Source organism: Periplaneta americana, chromosome 7 (assembly GCF_040183065.1).
Source record: "Periplaneta americana isolate PAMFEO1 chromosome 7, P.americana_PAMFEO1_priV1, whole genome shotgun sequence".
Lineage (NCBI taxonomy): Eukaryota > Metazoa > Arthropoda > Insecta > Blattodea > Blattidae > Periplaneta > Periplaneta americana.
The window spans coordinates 87,604,904-87,625,492 of NC_091123.1; the positions used below are offsets into that span (position 1 = coordinate 87,604,904).

The following is a 20,589-nucleotide window of genomic DNA, read 5'->3' on the forward strand; positions in this document are numbered from 1 at the left end:
ATATTTACTCCATTGTTGTAATAAAAGTCTAAACACGAAATATTATTAATTAAAATGTGAAATAGTATTTCTATCAATTACCCAAGAGTATGTAACACACGAAATATGTTATATTTATTTACATTTAAACTACCTGACTAAAATCTTGAATTGTAACCACAACACAAAGCAACACATAGAATAACTATTATGTATTAATATTAAGTATTAGTATGTTCAAATTTCACTAGCTTCCAGTAATCGGCTAAGAAATCTAGAACAATTTGTATTTTCGGAATTCAAACTACCGACAATTTGTGTCATTGCTGTCAACATAACATTTATAAAATCACTACCAGTTGTAGTATTTCTCAGTATCGAAATTCGAAACGAAATTGGCAAAAGAAAATTCAACCTGCAAACTAAAAAATAACCATAATCCACTAGCTTATGTAGTAATGGGGGAAAAATGGTCAGGCTTCACCCTTAGTGTATTAAGTAAGCTGATCCGGACTATACTAGTTACCATCCGGTACTAACAACCAGCATTACTACCGTAAAGTAACATCATTATCATATCACCACCACCATCGCCACTACGATTATTATTATTACTAGCACCACTAATTTAAATGGCTCTACCACTATTTACATTTTACGAGGTTACTCAAATGATTAACATTATTGCTGTATAACACTAAGTTTTTTTTTTTACAAGCTGCCAACCTTACCGTATCCATTACATAACAAATCACATTATTCTAAACGAATACGGACGTTTAAGAATACCTATTCTTTTTGTGCTTATTTATACAGCCTTTCCAGCTCAGTCGTGTGTAGAGAAAGGGGGGAGGGGAAAGACATGAAATTCCGGCTTAGCTTGTAACTTTTCCTTCGATGTGGCGTAGAAAGTATCATAACAGATTATATACCATGTTGCATTATATTTTATAACGTCTCAGAAAAAGTTCGACAAATTTTTCAATGGCAACTAAACAGCTTGTTGCAAGTAGTCTATGTTCATTAAATGAAACATGAAGGAATTTTAATAAGAATTTCAATTCTATGGAATAACATTAGACCAACAGCCGAAATAAACTATTAACAAAATATACTTAATACCTATTATTGTGTCACTTAATACGCATTACTGATGTGTTAATTAATTTTCAAGTTTTAATTCGCAAAATTCGACAACTTTAACATGGTGCAGTGTCCACTGTCCATGAAAGAGCTGCAGGCATTTTTACCAACGTAAAACTGTTATATTGGGTCGGAGTTCATAACTCGAGGTAGTGTTCACATTAAAACCACAAATATGCAACGAGGTTTTTTAGTCCAATGCTTCGAAGATCGTGGTTTCAATCTGAACCGAAATTCATTACATATACACACACGACACATATGAAGGTCTGTTGTACTTTCAGAAGTTATTTTATTTATGTATGCACTATTTATTTATTTATTAACAACACATTGATTCAAAAATGTTTATGGCAGTTTCTTTCACAACATCATGTGCTCAAAAACCACATCTCAACTTAACTATAAATACCATGGAAGTATTATGTGCAAGAGAGATGTTAAAATTTAGCTGATGGAGGGAATGTAGCCTACTGTGTATGAGACTGCCCTCTAAATAGTATTCGAAGATTATTTTTCACGTTAAGATTGCATCCCTGTGTAACACGTACAGTACATAGAGGTTGAACAGAAGGTAATGCCATTAATTTCAAAGAATTAATCTTTGAGATATTTCAAACTAAAAAGTTTAATACAAGGTTGCTCGTTTTTGCTTCCTTTTCGAGATAAAAATAGTTTTATATGAAACATTTCATAGCGTAGGCTATTTTTGGAAAATCATTGATTGAATTCCTAATATGTTCAGTCAATTTAAGAGAGCAGTGATTTATGATAATGCACCATTGAAGGAATTTAGTTTTGTCCTTTAAATGTGCAGAATTTTGATCCGAACGAATGTAACTTTATAAAATTCCTTTGCAGAACGAAAAGTTACATTTGTTCGGATGAAATTTCTGCACATTTAAAGGACAAAACTAAAATTCTTTCAATAATTTATTATCACAATAGATTACATTGTTCGACTGGGCATCTTGGGAATTAATTCAATGGGTCTCCCGAAACACGCTATGAAATGTTTCACATAAAACCATTTTTTTCTCAAAAAGGAAGCAAAACCGAGCAAACTTACATTAAACTTTTTTGTCTGAAATATATCAAAGAATAAACCCCTGAAATTAATGACATTACTTCCGGTTCACCTGTATAAATCTCTTGATTACTGATCGGAAGGTGAAGAATATAATGTATAATTTAATAATATGTTTACTGCATAACTTTATAAGAATTCCCTGCAAATGAGGTACTTTTGAAAATAGAAAAATAGTTTGTTTAAACAAACTAGCTAGCTGCGTGGAAGTAACAATAGTTGGTTCTAAACCTGCCTAGGAATTTCTCGGTTGTCAGCATTGTGCTGAACCCATATCTTCCCTACAAATAGATGGGAAAAAAAGTAGTCGTGAAAAGAAAAAACCAGACACTGACATTCGAATAATCCGCAAGGCCGTACAGTTGCGAAGTAAATTTTACACATTCCTTGGTACTCTTACAACCTTCATTTCTGCCTTGTGACATGTACAACTGTCGAAGAAAAAAAAAAAAAAAAAAGTGGTCGCACTCGTGAACAGCGAATATTTTCCAAGTCCACTCCGGATCACGGTGGTGTTACACGATACTCGCGCTTGTAGAAGCAGTTTCGGAACTATGGAGTTACTCGATATATGCATCTCGTAGCGTAGCGGTAGAGTGCTCGCTTAATGATTCGAAGGTTGTGAGTTCGAGCCTTGTTCAAGTTATTTTATTTTGTTATTCTTTAGCGATATAAATAATGTTCAAGTTATCATTTGTATACTGCTATCGTTCTTTAGCGATATAAATAATATTCAAGTATCATTTATGTCCTATTATCGTTATTTAGCGATATAAATAATATTCAAGTTATCATTTATATTCTGTTATCGTTCTTTCGCCAAATAAATAATATGCAAGTTATCATTTATATTCTGTTATAGTTCTTTAGAGTTATAAATAATATTCAAGTTATCAGTTGTATTCTGTTATCGTTCTTTAGTAATATAAATAATATCCCCCTCCAAGACGTCCTGATGATTTGTGGAAGCTCGTCCAGGACATGTTCACTCGACTACAAAATATGATCGAGATTGGAAGAAGATAGACTAAATACTGAATCGTGGTTTTTGGTTTGGTTTTTTTTAACTTTTAATTGTTTGAACTTTCTAAGGCAGACGCCAGTATGCTTGTTTTGTTTATGTCGCGAAAGATATGTTTGTTGAGTATAACGTTTTTCTTTCTTTCCATTTGCAACCATAATGTCATAATAAATAATGATAAAATCATGGCATAATGCATTCATGAAACTGATGTTAATTAGGCCTACTAAAACAGTTATAAGAGAGACAGCAGCAATTACATTTTCTCTCTATCTTAGAAAAAAAAACATAAAAAGCACTCGGTGGTATTCAAACGCACGACCTCACGAATACCAGCCCGGAACGCTACCATTACGCGACAAGTGTAACACGTAGAATACTTTAATTACAACTATATATAGCAGGCATCGTGGTCCAACAACGTGTAACATCACCTGTCTCCGAGTTGTAGCGGAGATACCCGGAGGGAACTTAGTATCTAGAGAACGGCCACTTTTTCTTTTGACAGCTGTACAGGATGGAAGAGCACTGGTGCACCAAAATTTAAGAGGTGATTCTACATGTTAAATATAACAAAACTTTTATTACACTTTTCATTCGATGAAGCACAGTTAAGCAGGAAAAAAGTAGTCTTTGCCCCATGTTTGTAGCACTCTATTGCGGTAACGGCCGAAGAGAAATGGCTGATTGCTATACAAGCAGATAGGTAAAAATAATCTGAATAGTTAGTGTAGTCTATTGAGTGTTTTTTTTTTTTTTTTTTTTTTTTGCAAATTAAACCGTGTAGCCTTGAACTTAAATTGAATAATTGTGAAAAATCTTTAAAATAACTCTTGCAGCTAGCGTAATGTCGCGTGTCTCCGACTGAGTAAAGCAGAGGGGGAGAGGAAGGTAAAGTATGGGTGGTCTCGCTTGCTAGAGTTATTGCGGTAGCCATGATGTTGCCAAATGTTTCATAGAAATATAACGATTTCCTCTAAAACGGTGAATGTTAGAAAAAAAACTGATTTATATTTTTCAAACCTCTCCTCATAATCTATTACCAGTTTCATTTTGGTGCAGTGGTTACCGTCCACCCTGTATATGGTGCGAAGCAAATAACAGGACCGAAAACAGTCGCTTCAAATAATGCTTGAAGCGAGCAATACGACATTACTTTCGAAATGCGCCCCGTTAAGCAGAACTGCTGTGTACGTGCGTGTATGTATGTATGTGTGTGTGTATGTATGTATGTATGTATGTATGTATGTATGTATGTATGTATGTATGTATGTATGTATATATATATAGTGTTCTGCTCAAGGGCAGGTTTTTCACTGCAAACCCAGCATTCTCCAGTCTTTCCCATTCATATATAGCCTATAGTAAGCTTACTAAACAATTTCCAGCTCCTGAATCTTTGCTTAATAATATTGTCCAATATTAGACAAAATCAGAACACGCGAACACTCCCAAAAATGAATTTCAAAATGGCGGACTGGCTGTTTCCTACAAAATGAAAATAGGAACTAATTTGTGGCTTTGCAGTGAAAATTTACAGAAATCCATAGGGCAACGTGGCTTTCCTGTATGTAAAAAAAAAAAATTGTTTTATTTAACGACGCTCGCAACTTCCGAGATTATATCAGCGTCGTCGGTGTGATGCAATTTTGTCCCGCAGGAGTCTTATACATGCCAGTAAATCTACTAACATGAGCCTTTCGCATTTAAGCACACTTAAATGCCATCGACCTGAACCGGGATCGAACCCGCAACCTCGAGCAAAGAAGGCCAGCACTCTACCGACTGCGCCACCCAGGGCGACTTTTTTCTCTCTATGTCCCTGTGTTCCACATAATTTAGCAATGCAGGAACACACCAGAGAATCGTGTTAACATAACAACATAACAATGAGATGCTCCTCACTAGGGGTGGTACTACTATACTTGACCTAATTCTGCATATAATTATTTCTTCTGAACGGGTCTGGAAACATACTACCTTATTTAATAAAAAAAAAAAAAAAAAAAAGTTTAAAGCTGATATTAAGTTTCAATTTTGTTTTTTTTTATTTCAAGTAAAGATGTATTAATTAATTATTTAAAAAAATACATGTCATGGGCACTAGCTCTGGACAAATTGACTCTCAGATATTGGATATGAACTAGCCTATATGAGTACAATGAATCAAGAGTCGTCTTCAACAGGACATTCTACTAGACTAGACCCTTCAGATGCATCCATTTCATCTGATGAACACATTTTTATTTTATAAATTTATGAAATAATTGTTTTCAAACATTCTTTTTTCCGACATAGACAGATCTACAGGGTTGGGCAGATAAAACCGGCCCCATCTCATGTCATATGATTTGGAAAATAAATTATGTAGGGTATTGATTTCTTTTCTTTCTTTTTTCTTGAAAATGTAATTATGTTGGCTATACTGTATCTTCCGCGTGTTTTGTGTCATTGTTGTTGCGCCATTGTTGCTTATAACCTCTTCTGGTTGCTGTTTAAAAGTCAGACGTTCTAAACACATGTAAAGAGTTGTTCTTTAAATAAGCATGACTTATTCAATACAAGAGCGAATAATCATTGTGGAGGCTTACGTACAGACCAGCTCTATTAAGGAAACACAACAATTATTCAGAGACAAATATCCGCTTCTCTCAGTACCAGCGAAAAGCAGCATTCAGGAATTGCATCCGCAGTATCACCCATGAGGAATTGAGACGTGTTTTCATGAACCTGTTAAAACGTGCACAGAAGTGTCTAGATGCAGGTGGAGGGCACTTCCAACATTTATTATGAAGGTAAATGCATTTTATTTTCATTCCATTTGAAGTTTGTTTCAAATCATTAGTACCTATCAATGTCATAACACGGGCCGGTTTTATCTGCCCAACACTGTATAATTTGGCTCACCTCCTTCTTGTTATTTATTTATTGTTATATTATTTATTTTCTCATAGATCTATATAGCGCTACAGCGCTAAACGATCAATAAAATCTATTAATAAAAAATATATGGGTATAATACAGTATAATTTAAATAAAACTGTTATACACGGACAGACGAGCGGGCAGTGTGTGAGCGGCAAAACCACGCTTTCGGCACTAGGAATGCTAAAAACGTGCTTTTCCGCGAAAATCTCCATACTGATTTTTCTACAGGGACATCATTTCATTTTTAGTAACATTTTTAATATTAACTTGCCTATACCTCTGGACCAACGCCGTTTGCTACCTCCTTCCACGACTGGAGTTCGATGATACTGGCGTAATATACAAACAAATCACTTCACTAGGTATAGGAGGGAAAAAAAGTAGTTCGTACATTTACGTAAACTAGGAAATATTGCGCTTTTGAGTTTGATCATTTTCATTAGGTGTTTGTTTAATCAAAATATAGTACAGTATTAACAATGAGTGTTTTTACTCACGAACTGAGCTGTCCATGTGGACGTATTCATTATGCAGTGTATAATTATACTTCTACAGCACATTAGCGTACAATATAGAGAATGAAGTTAAATTGAAAAATAATCAAAATGGGATATTTAAACACATTTTTTAAAATGGTGGCCGTTCATTTCGATACAGGCTTCAGTTCTAATGTGCATATTATCGCACTATAGACTATTGTACCTAATCCCAATTACCAGTTTCATCCTTCGTACTAGTAACTCATGTTGAAATAATTCTGTACCTACTCTATAAAAGAGTACTTTACGTACTGTAAATTCAATCTTCACTTCTGCCCGATCCGAAAAGATAAAATTACTCAGCCATACTATCTACTGTCCGTCCAAGTGGTTATGTCGTAGGGTCATAGAAAAATCACGTGACAGTTAATTACTTAACGAGGCCCTTTTATTTAAGTTATTTTAAACAGTCGTATAATATTACGTAGACGTCCAATTCCTAACAGAAATTAATGTTCTCAGAAAAGAGATAAGACAGCCCAGCCACTAGCTGGCGAATAAAAGATGGTGGGGGAAACCGGGATACGACATAGGCAAATGGACAACAGTACCTTTGCGAAAATGATTCAATATTGAAAGCTCTTTCGTCACTAGAAAACGCGAACATATTTTTGGAACATACTGTTTACTATGACTGTAAGGCTACTATGACTGTATATGCGGTCTTGGATCCTTGTGGAGGACGGTTGAACTTCATTAGTAGAAAGGGTGGGAGTGAAGTACATTAAAAAACTCAGGTACAATAAAAATTGAAGTAAAAATAAAATGATGTCCCTGTATATCACAATACTTTCACTTTATACTTCGTGTAATGAAAAAGTAAAGACACCATACACAAGTTCCATATAGGTATATTGATTTTTCTGACGCTGAACGCTCTCATTTAAAATGGTTATATGTATTTATTAAGGTTCTGAAAGAAGCTGTACAGTAGTGGCAAAAAAACCGGACCGACCCTTGTAGCTGATTTCAGAGCCTTGTTCACTCCAGAGCACGATAGACTGATAAGTAAGATTATCGTGTTCGAATTCTGCCTGGGAAAGAAACTTTTTTTTTGTTCCTTATTCAAAGTTATTCTCAATACTTTTCGATTGCAGCGATATTTTACTACTTAATTAACTTATTATTCCCAGAGCATGAATTTTACCAGCTAATTTTCTAATGGCTTTCGAAATGGGCTATGTCAGCAGCCGAAACTACAACAATTTCAATAGATTACTCGCTATCTTGTGAATGCGGGCGTGACATGCGCAGTGGCTCATTTCGGGGACTTTGATTATTCCGTCGGTCCGGTTTTTTTTTTGCCACTACTGTACAGTTAGTTAACAAGTAACGTGATAATATCCTACACCTGAATAGAAAAACAATTAAGAGTAGTGTTTAATTATTCATTTCATTCAAAGTTAAAATTAAAGACCTTACATGAGTAAGATAGAATTACACATTCCATAACTTCTTTCCAAATAATGTTACTCTTATCTTTTGTAATTCAAATTACTTCCTACTTTAACTAGCTACATCCACACAAGGCAACGATGTTGGCGTTACAATTAAAAAAAAAAACTTTATTAATTACTTCTATCATGACGCCATAAAAATTTCTGCTGCATAATTGAGCATCTATGGCTTACGCTATGTGACAGGCAATTTTACATATTATTAAAATTTTACATATGATTAGTTTTAACTGCATGGGACATGCGCATGAATATGATTTGATGTATGCAGTGATTGTAAGGCTTAAGTAACTGAAATTAAAACTGTAAATCAAATGTAGTCACTCATTCACTTCAGTTCAATTTATATTCAAAAAAACATTCCAATGCACACCAGTGAATCATTTTTGAAATCGAAATTAAACTTAAATAAAGCTACATTTTACTTTTTAGAAAAGAGTGTGATGTTAATGACTTTTTAAGATCAACACGAAATGAAATCAACAAATGTGTCTTATGTCAATGATTTTCAATCGGGGGGGCCGCAGTCCTCTGGGAGGGGAATGGGGTGAAGAGCAGTTAAAGAGGGGCCGCTAACAATAGAACAATTTTTTAAAAACGCTATGAAAACATCCAACTATTTCGATTTAGTTAAAATATTATTAAAAGTTGACATTACTATGTTCTACATCATACGTCGGCATTTAGTGACTCGCGAGCCTACCCCTGGAAAACGAAGTGAAGCGGAGTAGTAGAGGCTATACCCCCATCCACAACGAACTTGCAGTTTCAATGTACACAACATAATTACTATCGCTGGTGGCCTGGCATCATAGCATCATGTCTTTATCAAGACTGTTATACAAAGAGACGTGAATTTCGGCCAGAATATCTATCCTTGCAAAATATATATCTATTATTATTATTATTATTATTATTATTATTATTACTATTACTCTGTTAAAACTTATACCGGTAACTTCATTTTCTATAATTTCACAATTAAACACTGATAATCATATAACTTTCATCCAGTATAATTCACCAAAACAAATATGAAAAATGTTATGGAGTTTGTTGTTGACACTACAAACCACATAAAATCGAAGCCATTAAAATATCAGCAATTCCGAAAACTCCTACAGGATGTGGGGGAAGAATGTCAGATTTGCCGCATATATTACAGAGCTGTAATGTGGATTAGCTGTGGAAATATGATTCGTCGGATTTTTAACACGCGGAAAATAATTTCTGCTTTTACGAAGAAAAAGGTGCAGTAATATATTTCTCTCGGCCTATGACAATTTTTAGTGCCGGTAATTGTCACCTATTTTTGAAATTTATTTCACTGGCCTAGGATTTCAATATGTTAATAAATATAATTAACTGTTAATAGGACATAGAAATTCCCTAGTTGGGGGACGAAAATTGGCTGCTAGATTTGGCATTCCTTGCCGAAATTTCAGAACACCTCAACAAATTAAATCGGTAGCTTCAGGGGCATAATAAAAATATAGTTCATATGTACGACAGCATCAGTTCTTTTACTTACAGACATATGAAAGAAAAATGTATCAGAAAAGAACATATTTAATTTTCCTTGCTTACACTCGTTTAGCAATACTATATACAAGATATAAAATTACCAGGCCTATATTACATTGATCTTCTTGAATGAACTACAAATATATTTCCATAACAAGAACTCCTTCAATTTAAAATAACTGAAACTGATTTACATGGAAATCCTTTTGACATAATGAAACTAAGGCCAGAATTACAAGAGAAAATTGTATATTTCTTAAACATGTTTTCGGATACCTAATATAAAGATCTGAAAGGTGTTAATATTTTCATGTTGCTAAACAAATTAAAATACGCTAATCTGAGGTCTTGTGCAGCCATATTATATTATATTATATTATATTATATTATATTGTTTGTGAACAATTTTTTACAAAAATGAACATAGTAAAGATTTTCAATTAGATACAGTAAATAACAAATACAGAAATCTCAGAAAACAATCTGGAATAAATTTGTACAAATATTAATTGGTTGCGAATTATTACGCACACATCGTATGAGGTCTATATTGTAACCGACGACATCGATATCCACACTTTTATTTATAATATTTTCAGAAAATGAATAATATGTACTCACACATTTTTTGCTCCTTAATTACCTTCAGCTACCAGCCATTAGCATGCAGACTAATTAGTTTCATATAGGCCCTATTAAGTCACTCAATTACTGTGGAAATCGAAACAGTTCTTGTATTATATCATTAGCATACAATATGCACACTATATTCTCGTGAATAAGTTTTCGAGTTAAGAACATCAATAAACTTCTACCACTTACAAACATTTTCCATTTCGCCTCTACATACAGATGCTATGTTAACTCGCTGTAATTACAGTATCATCACCAGTATTCGTCCGATGACATAATGCAGTAATAGGCCTATATTATGGAGACAAATGTGCGCCACCAACGTAAAAAAAAAAGTCGACAGTATATTGAAATTAACACACAAGAAAAACGTATATGGGTCTATTCATATCACAATTGATCACGTTTTATTCTAAAATTTTACTTAATTTTGTTTGTTTTGCAGAATTTTACTATTTCTCCGTGTGTGATGTAGGCTAATATGGAGTTACTATCCCTATTCAATAGTTGGGATGACACTTAAAATCGCTGAAACTTGTTTACATAAAAATAAGAACACAATTTCATCCGCTAAGAATAAGACTTTTGTGTAAAAAGAAATTAATATACCATTCAAATATGACAGTAATTTTGTCCTTCCATTATTACTAACCTTAGAACGAAAACAGATTATAGTCTAGTCTAGATTTCTAGAGCCTACACCCTAACTCATTTAAACTTCAAGATTTTCGCAAGGCGTTAGCGAACACTCTATTGAATCTATAAAGACCAATTTTATTCACGTCTGCTGAGGGACAGGACTATTACTTTGAACATTAATTTTTAAAAGAAAACAATAACCCATACAAGAATAGCTTCAAACTTCCGAATAAACGTTACCAAAACAAGTGAAATGAAAACTTGAAAATAAAAATCATGACGTTATACCCTATCTTTTAATGAAGTTTCAGTAGATTCAAAAGTGTTCAGACTCTTGAACAACCTATTCTAATGAAAGTTGTGTTGCTTTCACTAAACAGTCAACAAACCGTAATGGTAGGCTACATTTCAGCAAACCTCAATCTAAACTAGACATTCTCATTGTCAATTCATTAATTTTGTTGTATGGTGTTTTATAAAACTACATTTACACATAAAAGTATTGGTAGGCTTATTCTAAAAACCTTACAATAAAATGTCATTTTATCACGAAAGTACAACGCCGACTCACCTTGAAGCGCGCTAGTGAGAATGCAGATGACATTCATACTAAATTTGATGATTTCTATTTTGTTATTGATTTTAATATATTTAATAACAAATTAGAAATAACTGATCTAACAAAACTTAGATAATGTATTCGTCGATAAAATATTGCGACAATGTTAAATTTCATGTGGACGCGCTGTTTTTCACTCGGACGGAAATAAACTTGCTTCAAACGTAGTCTATGTAAGCTAACGTGCGAAAACACCTAAAAATTGATCTGAGACTGGGGGAAAAAGAAATGCACTGCTATTCAATCCATAGCGGTAGTGACTATTATGAAAGTGCTTAACGTAGCTCACGATGACTTTGTTATTCATCTCTCTTCAAGATATTCTTTTCACGAGAGGCAAAGGGAAGAGATAAGATGTACACTTACATGTGTGATAGTGTTAAGGACAGCTAGCCTATAACATTCAGAATAGTATCATCCTATTGCAGAGCTTAAAGTGGGCCGGTTTGAGCTAGGTACGTATACGAAGCCTGGGAAATGAGCCGGTGTGACCGTTAATAAGACTAAAAAATGTGAATTTAATTACCTCTATATAAGATTATCATTCATCCAAAACAAATTTATTTTTAGTTCATATTTAGCCTATTACATATTATAATGAATACGATCAAAATCCTTTTATTATATTAGACCTAATTAAATGCTTATAAAATTTTCATAATACGAAAGGTCAATAACGTCAAACAATTATTGGAAATGAACACGATTCATATGCCTTCTGCTACGTTAACAATGCAAGTTCCAGGTCCTTGTCGTTTGAACTCTAATTTCTCATTACTGCGTCAAAAAAAAGTTTTATATTGCAAAAGCCTCAACCTAGTTTATATTGGTGTGAGCACGTGTAAGATCGGTAGGCTCATTCAAATTTTAATTAAACTCCACAACATGCTAAAGAATGGAAGTGTGGTAAGTTGTGGCTCCTATTGTGGATTTCGGAAAACGCCGTTAACGGTGTCTTATTGATTATTAGCTACCCTTTAAATTTTTACATAAATGTAGTAAGATATAAATAACTTTCTATGAGTATAATTTTTAAATAATATTGCTTTCAAGGAGGTTATTTGTAGTTTTTATAATAGATGTTTTTAGCGTGCTGTACTTGTACAAGAGCGCGGCCGTTCGGCTACCCAATCACTCACAAGAATAGGAGTGTTAAGCACAATGAGCCTCAGGCTGTAGTGTAAGCCTTCGGGTCCCTCCTCCGTACAAGAAAAAAAAAAGTCCTTTAATATTATAGGCCTATTACATTTTGAAATTACTTTTTCATTAGTTTCGCATACCGTCACCTCACCTAGACTGCCTTATTGTCTCATAGGTAGTATGAAAAATCTGCTTGTCTTGCTATCCCAAAAATAATTAATTTCTTACAAACGTTTTCGACTCAACTTCTTAACAGAAATCCATTAAAAAAAGTGTTAAATCTTCCCACCAACACAAGCTGTAGACCAGGCTTGTCCAACGCGCGGCCCTCGAACCCATCGCATGCGGCCCGAAGTATTATTATTATTTTATTTTATTTTATTATTTTTTTTTTTGGAAATAAGTAGATCTGTTTGGAATAAGATGAACCTAGAAGAGAACGACATTTAAAAAATATATATACTGTACAATAAAATGTTACCAGCACATGGAGGCCTGTGTGCAAACCTTCGCCCTATTCATCCCAACTGTTTTGGGAAATGTCAAGACCGTTATTTATGATATCTAATAACCGCGCATAGCTTAGAAATCTTCTTGCATTGTCGAATGCGCCGTAATCTTTCTACTTTTCAAAGCGGAGTGCGTGCCAGATGTTTTATGATTGTTAGGTTGGTGAAATTTATAGAAATTGAAAATAACATAGGACCCTTCAAGAGTTTAGCGCCAAGGAGTTTAGTTTAGTCAGCTTTCAGTTTGCAATGAAATGCTAAGACCGTTATTTGTGATACCTATAATAATGTAGCACTGAAGTTTCCTTGCATTCTTGAATGTGCCGTTATCTTTCTACATTTCAAAACGGAGTGCGTTCTAGATGTTTTATGATTGTTAGGTTGGTAAAATTTGTAGCAATTGAAAATAACATAGCTTTCCGAGGATCTGCAAATAGTGTGCGTTGACTTTCAATGTGCGCCAGACCTAAGGAATAAGTTTTACAATGTCCCCTTACTAGATTTCTATAGCAACTATTTTCTCAGAGAAAAATATCCGAGCATTAATAGACATGCACTTCGCTACATGTCACTTTTCGATAGCACATAGCCTACATATGCGAGCAAATATTCTCCAGGATGAAACATATTAGGTCAGTCTTGCGATGGTGACTAATATTTGCGGGCGAGAGCTATTTTATGCCCGCTGCGCGCGCGCGGAGCTCTTTTACCTGTAAACATTGCTAAAGGATGTACAGATCTTAGAACACAGCGCATCATGACGGAACGGAAGCGCTTAAAGCTTTCACGGAAGAGTGGAAGATACAATATTTATGCTTCGAACATGGTGATGAAGTCCAGTATTTGTTGTGTAAAAAAATATATATATATCATTTGCAAAAAGCAACATAAAACAGCATTATGAGACGCAAGATGAAAAAAATATAGGCATTATTCAGGAGAAGAGAGAAATAAATTCATTTTGGAATTGACATCGAAGGTAAATTAATTTACATTTGTGTCAGCAGATAGTATCTAGATTCCATTTATTACTTTATTTTAAATGTATTGTCGATGTTTTATTTGTTGCTTGTTTCTGGATATTTACTTTTATTAGACTACGTGATTCTTTAATTTAGAAATAATATTTTATCTTTGATTGCACTTTAACTTATACTATTACTAAACTCAAAATGCTAATTCACTTTTATTCCAATAACTATTTTCAGGATTTTTAGCAAATATGAACTAAACATTTTGAAAACTTTGATGCAAGCAGCTTTTTTAGTAACATCAATATAAAATATACTTAAAAATATAATTTCAAAACTATTAGACCTAAGTTAATTGCACAAAATTTTGTACAGATGATATTATTATAGATCTGTTTATATAGTTTAAATTTCATAAATTTTGGCCGAAATTGTGGAAGTTTTAAAAGTCATACATATCCTCTTAAATGATTGACCCCAAAAATTACGATGGCTCTCAATATCTTAATTTAATCATTTTTTTTTTTCGTGTTACGTGCATCTCACAAATCACTCTAAGAAAACTCATTATATAATCACGACTGGAGAGTAAGGACTACATTTTCACAATCACACAATCAATATACTCTATTTCAATCAATATTGCCATTATTATTTTTTCAACAAATACTCAAAAGTACTTAGAGATCACACACGTCGAGTAGGTAGACCCTATTAGTTTCTCCTAACCAATGAAGTGAAGTATTTACATAATAAATAATTGCTTTTAACAATAAAATAGTTTACATACAATTAACTTTTCCCATTTCTCTTTTTGTTCCTAAAAACCCTTCCCTTTGCGATTTGTTTATATATGTACATGTATATTAAATAACTGAGTAATTAGCCCTATTACATAGCCAGAAATTTAGTAACCCAAGTTATTGTAATAATTGCTGCCTTTATTCGCTGCATGTGCATGTACATCCCTGTTGTCTAAGTTACAGTGAATGCGCTATGCGCTCGTGTTCAAGGTCGAGCTCTTCTACCATGATTGGGAGCTAATATCGTCTCATCCCTGTGTTAGGTGGGCAACGAGAACCCGAATCATCAACACTCATCTGGAGAGTTCCCTTCGAGTTGTTACCAGGAGAGTCTCGTTCGTGAGAAGCAATGCCAAATCTCGCATTCGCAGGAAAAATATTAATTCACTAATAATAGCTATTTTAAATTTAATATAACAATTTCAATTAAACAAAAATGTTATATTAATCTTAGATATATTTAAGTTATCTTTATAATGTTCAATTTGAATATACATGAAAATGATGAAATATTATTTTTTAAAAATTAAATCACATGGCCCCCAAACCAATCCATCCTAACGACAGTGGCCCTTTGCCGAAAAAGGTTGGACACGCCTGCTATAGACCTTATTTTAAAAAATTCTGAACATTCTCACTGTACCATACATTTACTGTACATATATGAGATTTTGGGTCGTGTCCACAAACAACTCCATAATTTTATCAGAAATAAACACATTCATCAACATAATACAAGAAATAAATCTAATTTTCATCTGTTTGGACAAAAGTTCTCTTTTTGAGAAAAAGTTTTTTTCATTTTATTTATTATAATCCATAGATCTTACATTAGCAATGAAGCTTTAAGATGTGGAACAAGTCAAAATTTTACAAGAGTACAATTACAATTTTATAATTTTTTTTACAATTTTCTATAATTTTTGGCGAGATATAGAGAGATGAGGTGAGACCGAGAATTCGCCAAAAGATTACCTGGCATTTGCCTTATGGTTAGGGAAAACCTCGCAAAAAAACCCAACCAGGTAATCAGACCAAACGGAGGTGAAGTGAAGTGCTCGCCATAGATTATCCGGCACCAGTTTCACAATGGCAGACTTCTCTTTAATAAATTACCCGGGACTATTAAAAATTTAACTGCAGATGTTATTCAAGAAAGAATTAAAGAAATGTCTTACGCTTTATTCAGCACAAGATTATCTTCATTGTCAGTTTTTACAATTAGTACTGTAAATGTTAAGTTTGTACGTATAGGCCTATCTTTATTGATACCGTAGTAAGTAATAAAGATTTAATATACAGTAGATAAGCTAAATGTTGAGTCTTAAGTTTGTGTGAAGATTTGTTAAGTTGTTTGGCCTTAATTTATACATGTGCCATTTTCTTTGCTGCCTAAATTCAGTTGTGTATATAATATCATTGTGTTGGTTCTAGTGCCAAATTATTTGTAAATATTGTATTGAGGATTATGCATTATATATGCATGTATTTATTTATTATTTTGCTAATGTGTATTAGTTTTTATTGTAATTCTAGTTTTAATTTCTTTTGACGTGTCCATCATCATCCTGTATGATTCTTAGGACGAAATAACATACATACATACACATTTACGTAGAAGTATTCTGCAACGTAAATGGCGTCCCAATCAAAGCGCGCGAAACGAACGCAATAGTATAACAGCTCCGTTACATCGTTGCCAAACTGCATCAAATTATCGATGTTGCGACTTATCCCTTATCCCTGCTTTCATGTTCTAAGGTACATTTAAATGATGAATGCGGAAGAAACTTGAAGGAATGGCGGAGAGGGAGGGAGATACGCAAGTTGAAAGGGGTAAGCTATGTCTGTCAAATACTGTCACAAACTAAAATAGGCCTACGCATTAATGATAAAGTATAGGGGCATGGAGGCAGAACCCCACGCATTATTTATGACACCACATGGAAATATCAGTTTTCATGTCAATCCTGGAACCAGTTGGACGGGTAGAGAGCAAGTCTGGGCGGGGTCGGTCCAAAGCTTTCTGGACTTTGTTGTGATCGTTTATAGTAAACAAGAATAGCACTACCGTATTTATCCCACATTCCTTTCATGCTTCCAACGAAGTAGTATTTTTAAATTAAGTTTATTCAACAGACTATTTTAAAATATTAGCAAGTAAATGTTTGAATCCTGTTTGAAAAAGCCGCAGTGCCTACATAGAAGAATAAAAGCATTGTGTAATTACTGTAAATAGACTGTATGTAATATTTTGCATAGATAACCTACTGTAAAGTGCACTGAAAATGTACTAAAGCTAGTTTTTTTCATTTCAATCATCAGTAAATATGCTCATAATATTTCAAACTATATACTGTAGGTCTATTATATACATATATTATGTAATTAACTTACAAGTATATTAATTTCATTCAAATGGATACGATAAAATTAAAATGAATGTTTGATTATACATCTTGTTAAAAACCTCCATGTGGTATTATATACAGTAGGCATATATATATATATATATAATATATAGGCCTACTTATAAAAGTTTTTATACCGGCATATAATTAGCCTACAGTATTTTTTTTTTCGCGGTTAAATAGGCCTATTTGATAATTTTTATAAACGATAAAGTTATTAATTCTCATTTCATATTTGTTCTTTCGCGGTTTACAAGCCTCGTATAGGTATTACAGTACTCCATATTAGACTTATTAGTCTGTAACAGATACTGTGCTTGAATTAAAAGCAAATCAATAACGGAAGACTGTCTGGGCGAATGGTATAAATGCTGTGACTTCATAATCCTGTAGCAGTCAGTATTCGTTAGAAAATGCATTTCCTGCTAAATTAATGGATTCCACGAACGGTGAGGAGAGACAGCTGTATAAGGAAAAATTGCATTTCGTGTACACAATTAAAGGAACGCTGTTAACATATTACTAATGTCTACTAATGCTTCTCTGAACGAGTTTATGTAAATTCTTCAGGATTCGCATCATAATAAACACTGATAGCGAAATGTCCTTCTAACGATGCAAGGTGCTTCTTTATGTAGTAGGTAATACACTAAAGGAAAATATCCTTAAATGGAATTACATGTTCGTTATGTAGTAGGTATGCACTAAAAGAAACATCCTTAAATGGAATTACATCTATTTTTTTACTACATTCACGGTGTCTAATCAATGCAAAAAAAACTCAATTCGTCGGTATTAAATTACTCTTAATACGAAACAGAGAGAAATAAATACATAGTAATCAATAAACGACGTACGGTACATACACACGGAGCAATCGTACATACTGTGGGTAATCCTACATAAAAGCGAGAAACACTATGTAGAGCGGAGATCAAAGCGTTTTTCGTTACATCCGGTCTCACACGCGTAGGTTAATTTCATAATATTACATTAAGCTCCATACGCTGAACATAAGATATTTATTTTTATTATAGGCCTAAGTCAGCTATCTAGGATGAAAAATCGTATGACCATGGATGTTGTCGTTTATCACACAAACTTAATAACGATAGGTACAGTATTTATAATTCAGCAGGAAAGTTAACAGCCTAATAGAGACTCTTAGTCTTCAGTCTTCGTATACATAGTATTTTGACGATGCTGATGATGATGGATAATGATATTTCTATTTCCGCTTACACAGTAATCCATAATTTTAATTATGTCTATGTCACAACTCTAGATATCGTGAACTTCAAGTAAATTGCCTGCTCTTAAGTATTTATATTCACTAATAACGTACTCTATTATATAACGTACAGAAAATGGAACTTTATTTCAGTCCAGCAAACGAAAATTAACTTCGTTCCTTTATATTCTTATAACATCACGTTGTCTCGGCGAATGGCACAATGCTATAGGCATTATTTCTCGGCCGGGAAATGGAGGCAAAGCAAGAGAGAAGGACGCAGCGAGCAGAGTAGGAAAGAAACAAGTGTATAGAAAGAGAGAGAAAGCGAAGCGTAATGGGAAATGGAAAGGGTGCGGAAAGGGAGGGGAGGAGAGGAGAGACTGAAAGAGACATATTAAATACAATAATACTAATTACAAATCGTCTATTATTCTCTAAAAGCAAAACAGGCTAAATTTAAATTTAATTAGATGACGGGAACATATACCTCTTCCAGCTCCTCCCTCCCACTACACTGTAATTACCAACACTAAATTAAATTAATATGCATAACTTAATACGTCATTCGAAGTCGAGGAAGCATTTTCTACCAGATACTGGCATCATATAAATATATATGAATAAAAAGATTGATTATGGAATAATTTTCAACCAAGTTTAAATTTTTTCAAACATCAAACTAACATTATAGGTTTTCATTTACAGCCTTGCGTAGGATATCTAGTGTAACTCAAGGCCAACGTGTTTTGCTTCAGCGCATAGCTACGTACTGTACTATTATGAGCTCCGGGCCCCGGTTATGCAGTAATTGATAAATCAATAACACATTCAAGTCATATTTAATTATTTGTTAGTAATCCAAACATACGTTTGTTACGCATGGTTAGTTTCCACTCTCGTAATCGAAAATAACGAAATGATAAAAACATGTGGCGATATCCTGCAGTCCCAAATCGGAATCAATAATTCGAAATTCTGAGTGACGATACGATTTAATATCATGTTATCCCATACACTCATGCCAAGTAAGTAATTCATGAAGCTAGAAAAGCAATTTCTTATATATAGTGCATCCTGTAATTCATTCCATGAAATATGGACAATATATAGTACACAGTTAAAAGATAATATAATTAATATGATTAATTACTCACCTCTCCATGATCGTCATTTCTCCCTTCAGGTGTGTTTTCTGGTAGAAAATATAAACGTAAACTTGCCAACACTTGTTCACTATTTTTGTCCATCCACAAAAGTTGTAATTCACCGATGCTAATTAAGTCTGAATCACTCCATAATTTCACGAAGAAAAAATCACTCAGAGCTAATATTTTATGCCTCCCATTTTTTTTATATTTGAAACCTTTATAAAAAGTATACTGCCCGTGATATCCACATGGTGCACCAATTAGCTGAAAACAAAATAACAATAATCTTTAAAATTAAATTCCTTTATAATTATACTCAAATTTTGGAACGCACTTCCCTTGTATTCATGTTATGGGTTTACAATGGTCCAGCAATTGTCAATAAATAACGTCCATATTACCTACAAAAATTATTTAAGAATTATAATAATAATCGTATATTATAGTATATACTTTAAAATTCATACAGTGTAGTGTACATACCTGAATCTTATTAGTATCCATTATAAAATCGAAAAAAATCACTGAGCTCACACACGGCACGCCACTAACACATCAGTCTACTTTGTATTTACTCTAATTATGTGACGTCACCGATACTGTGTTTTCTACCCACGATGCTTTGCAGCATAAAAGATATTAATGGCGGATGGTGTGGACAGATGTTTCGTAAACGACTGAAAATATGTTATTAAGTATCTACTTCAAATTCATTATTAAGATTGTCATCTGATTATATATCATAACCATTTACTACTAAAGAAAAATTAGAACGGACGCCGTTTCTGTGAAGTTATTAAACAT

At 33.5% G+C, this 20,589-nt stretch overlaps 1 protein-coding gene across 1 annotated transcript in view; it reads right to left on the reverse strand.

Annotated features, from left to right (window-relative positions):
* LOC138703263 (AT-rich interactive domain-containing protein 5B-like) overlaps nucleotides 1–20,389 on the reverse strand; it is a 454,468-nt gene extending 434,079 nt beyond the window's left edge. The window contains exons 1-2 of the mRNA XM_069831001.1: nucleotides 20,269–20,389; nucleotides 19,792–20,049 (exon numbers count right to left, since the gene is read on the reverse strand). Coding sequence (XP_069687102.1) covers nucleotides 19,792–20,049; nucleotides 20,269–20,289 — 279 coding nt within the window. The 5' untranslated portion in view covers nucleotides 20,290–20,389. The remainder of the gene's footprint in view (nucleotides 1–19,791; nucleotides 20,050–20,268) is intronic.
* Between the last annotated feature and the right edge of the window lie 200 nt (nucleotides 20,390–20,589).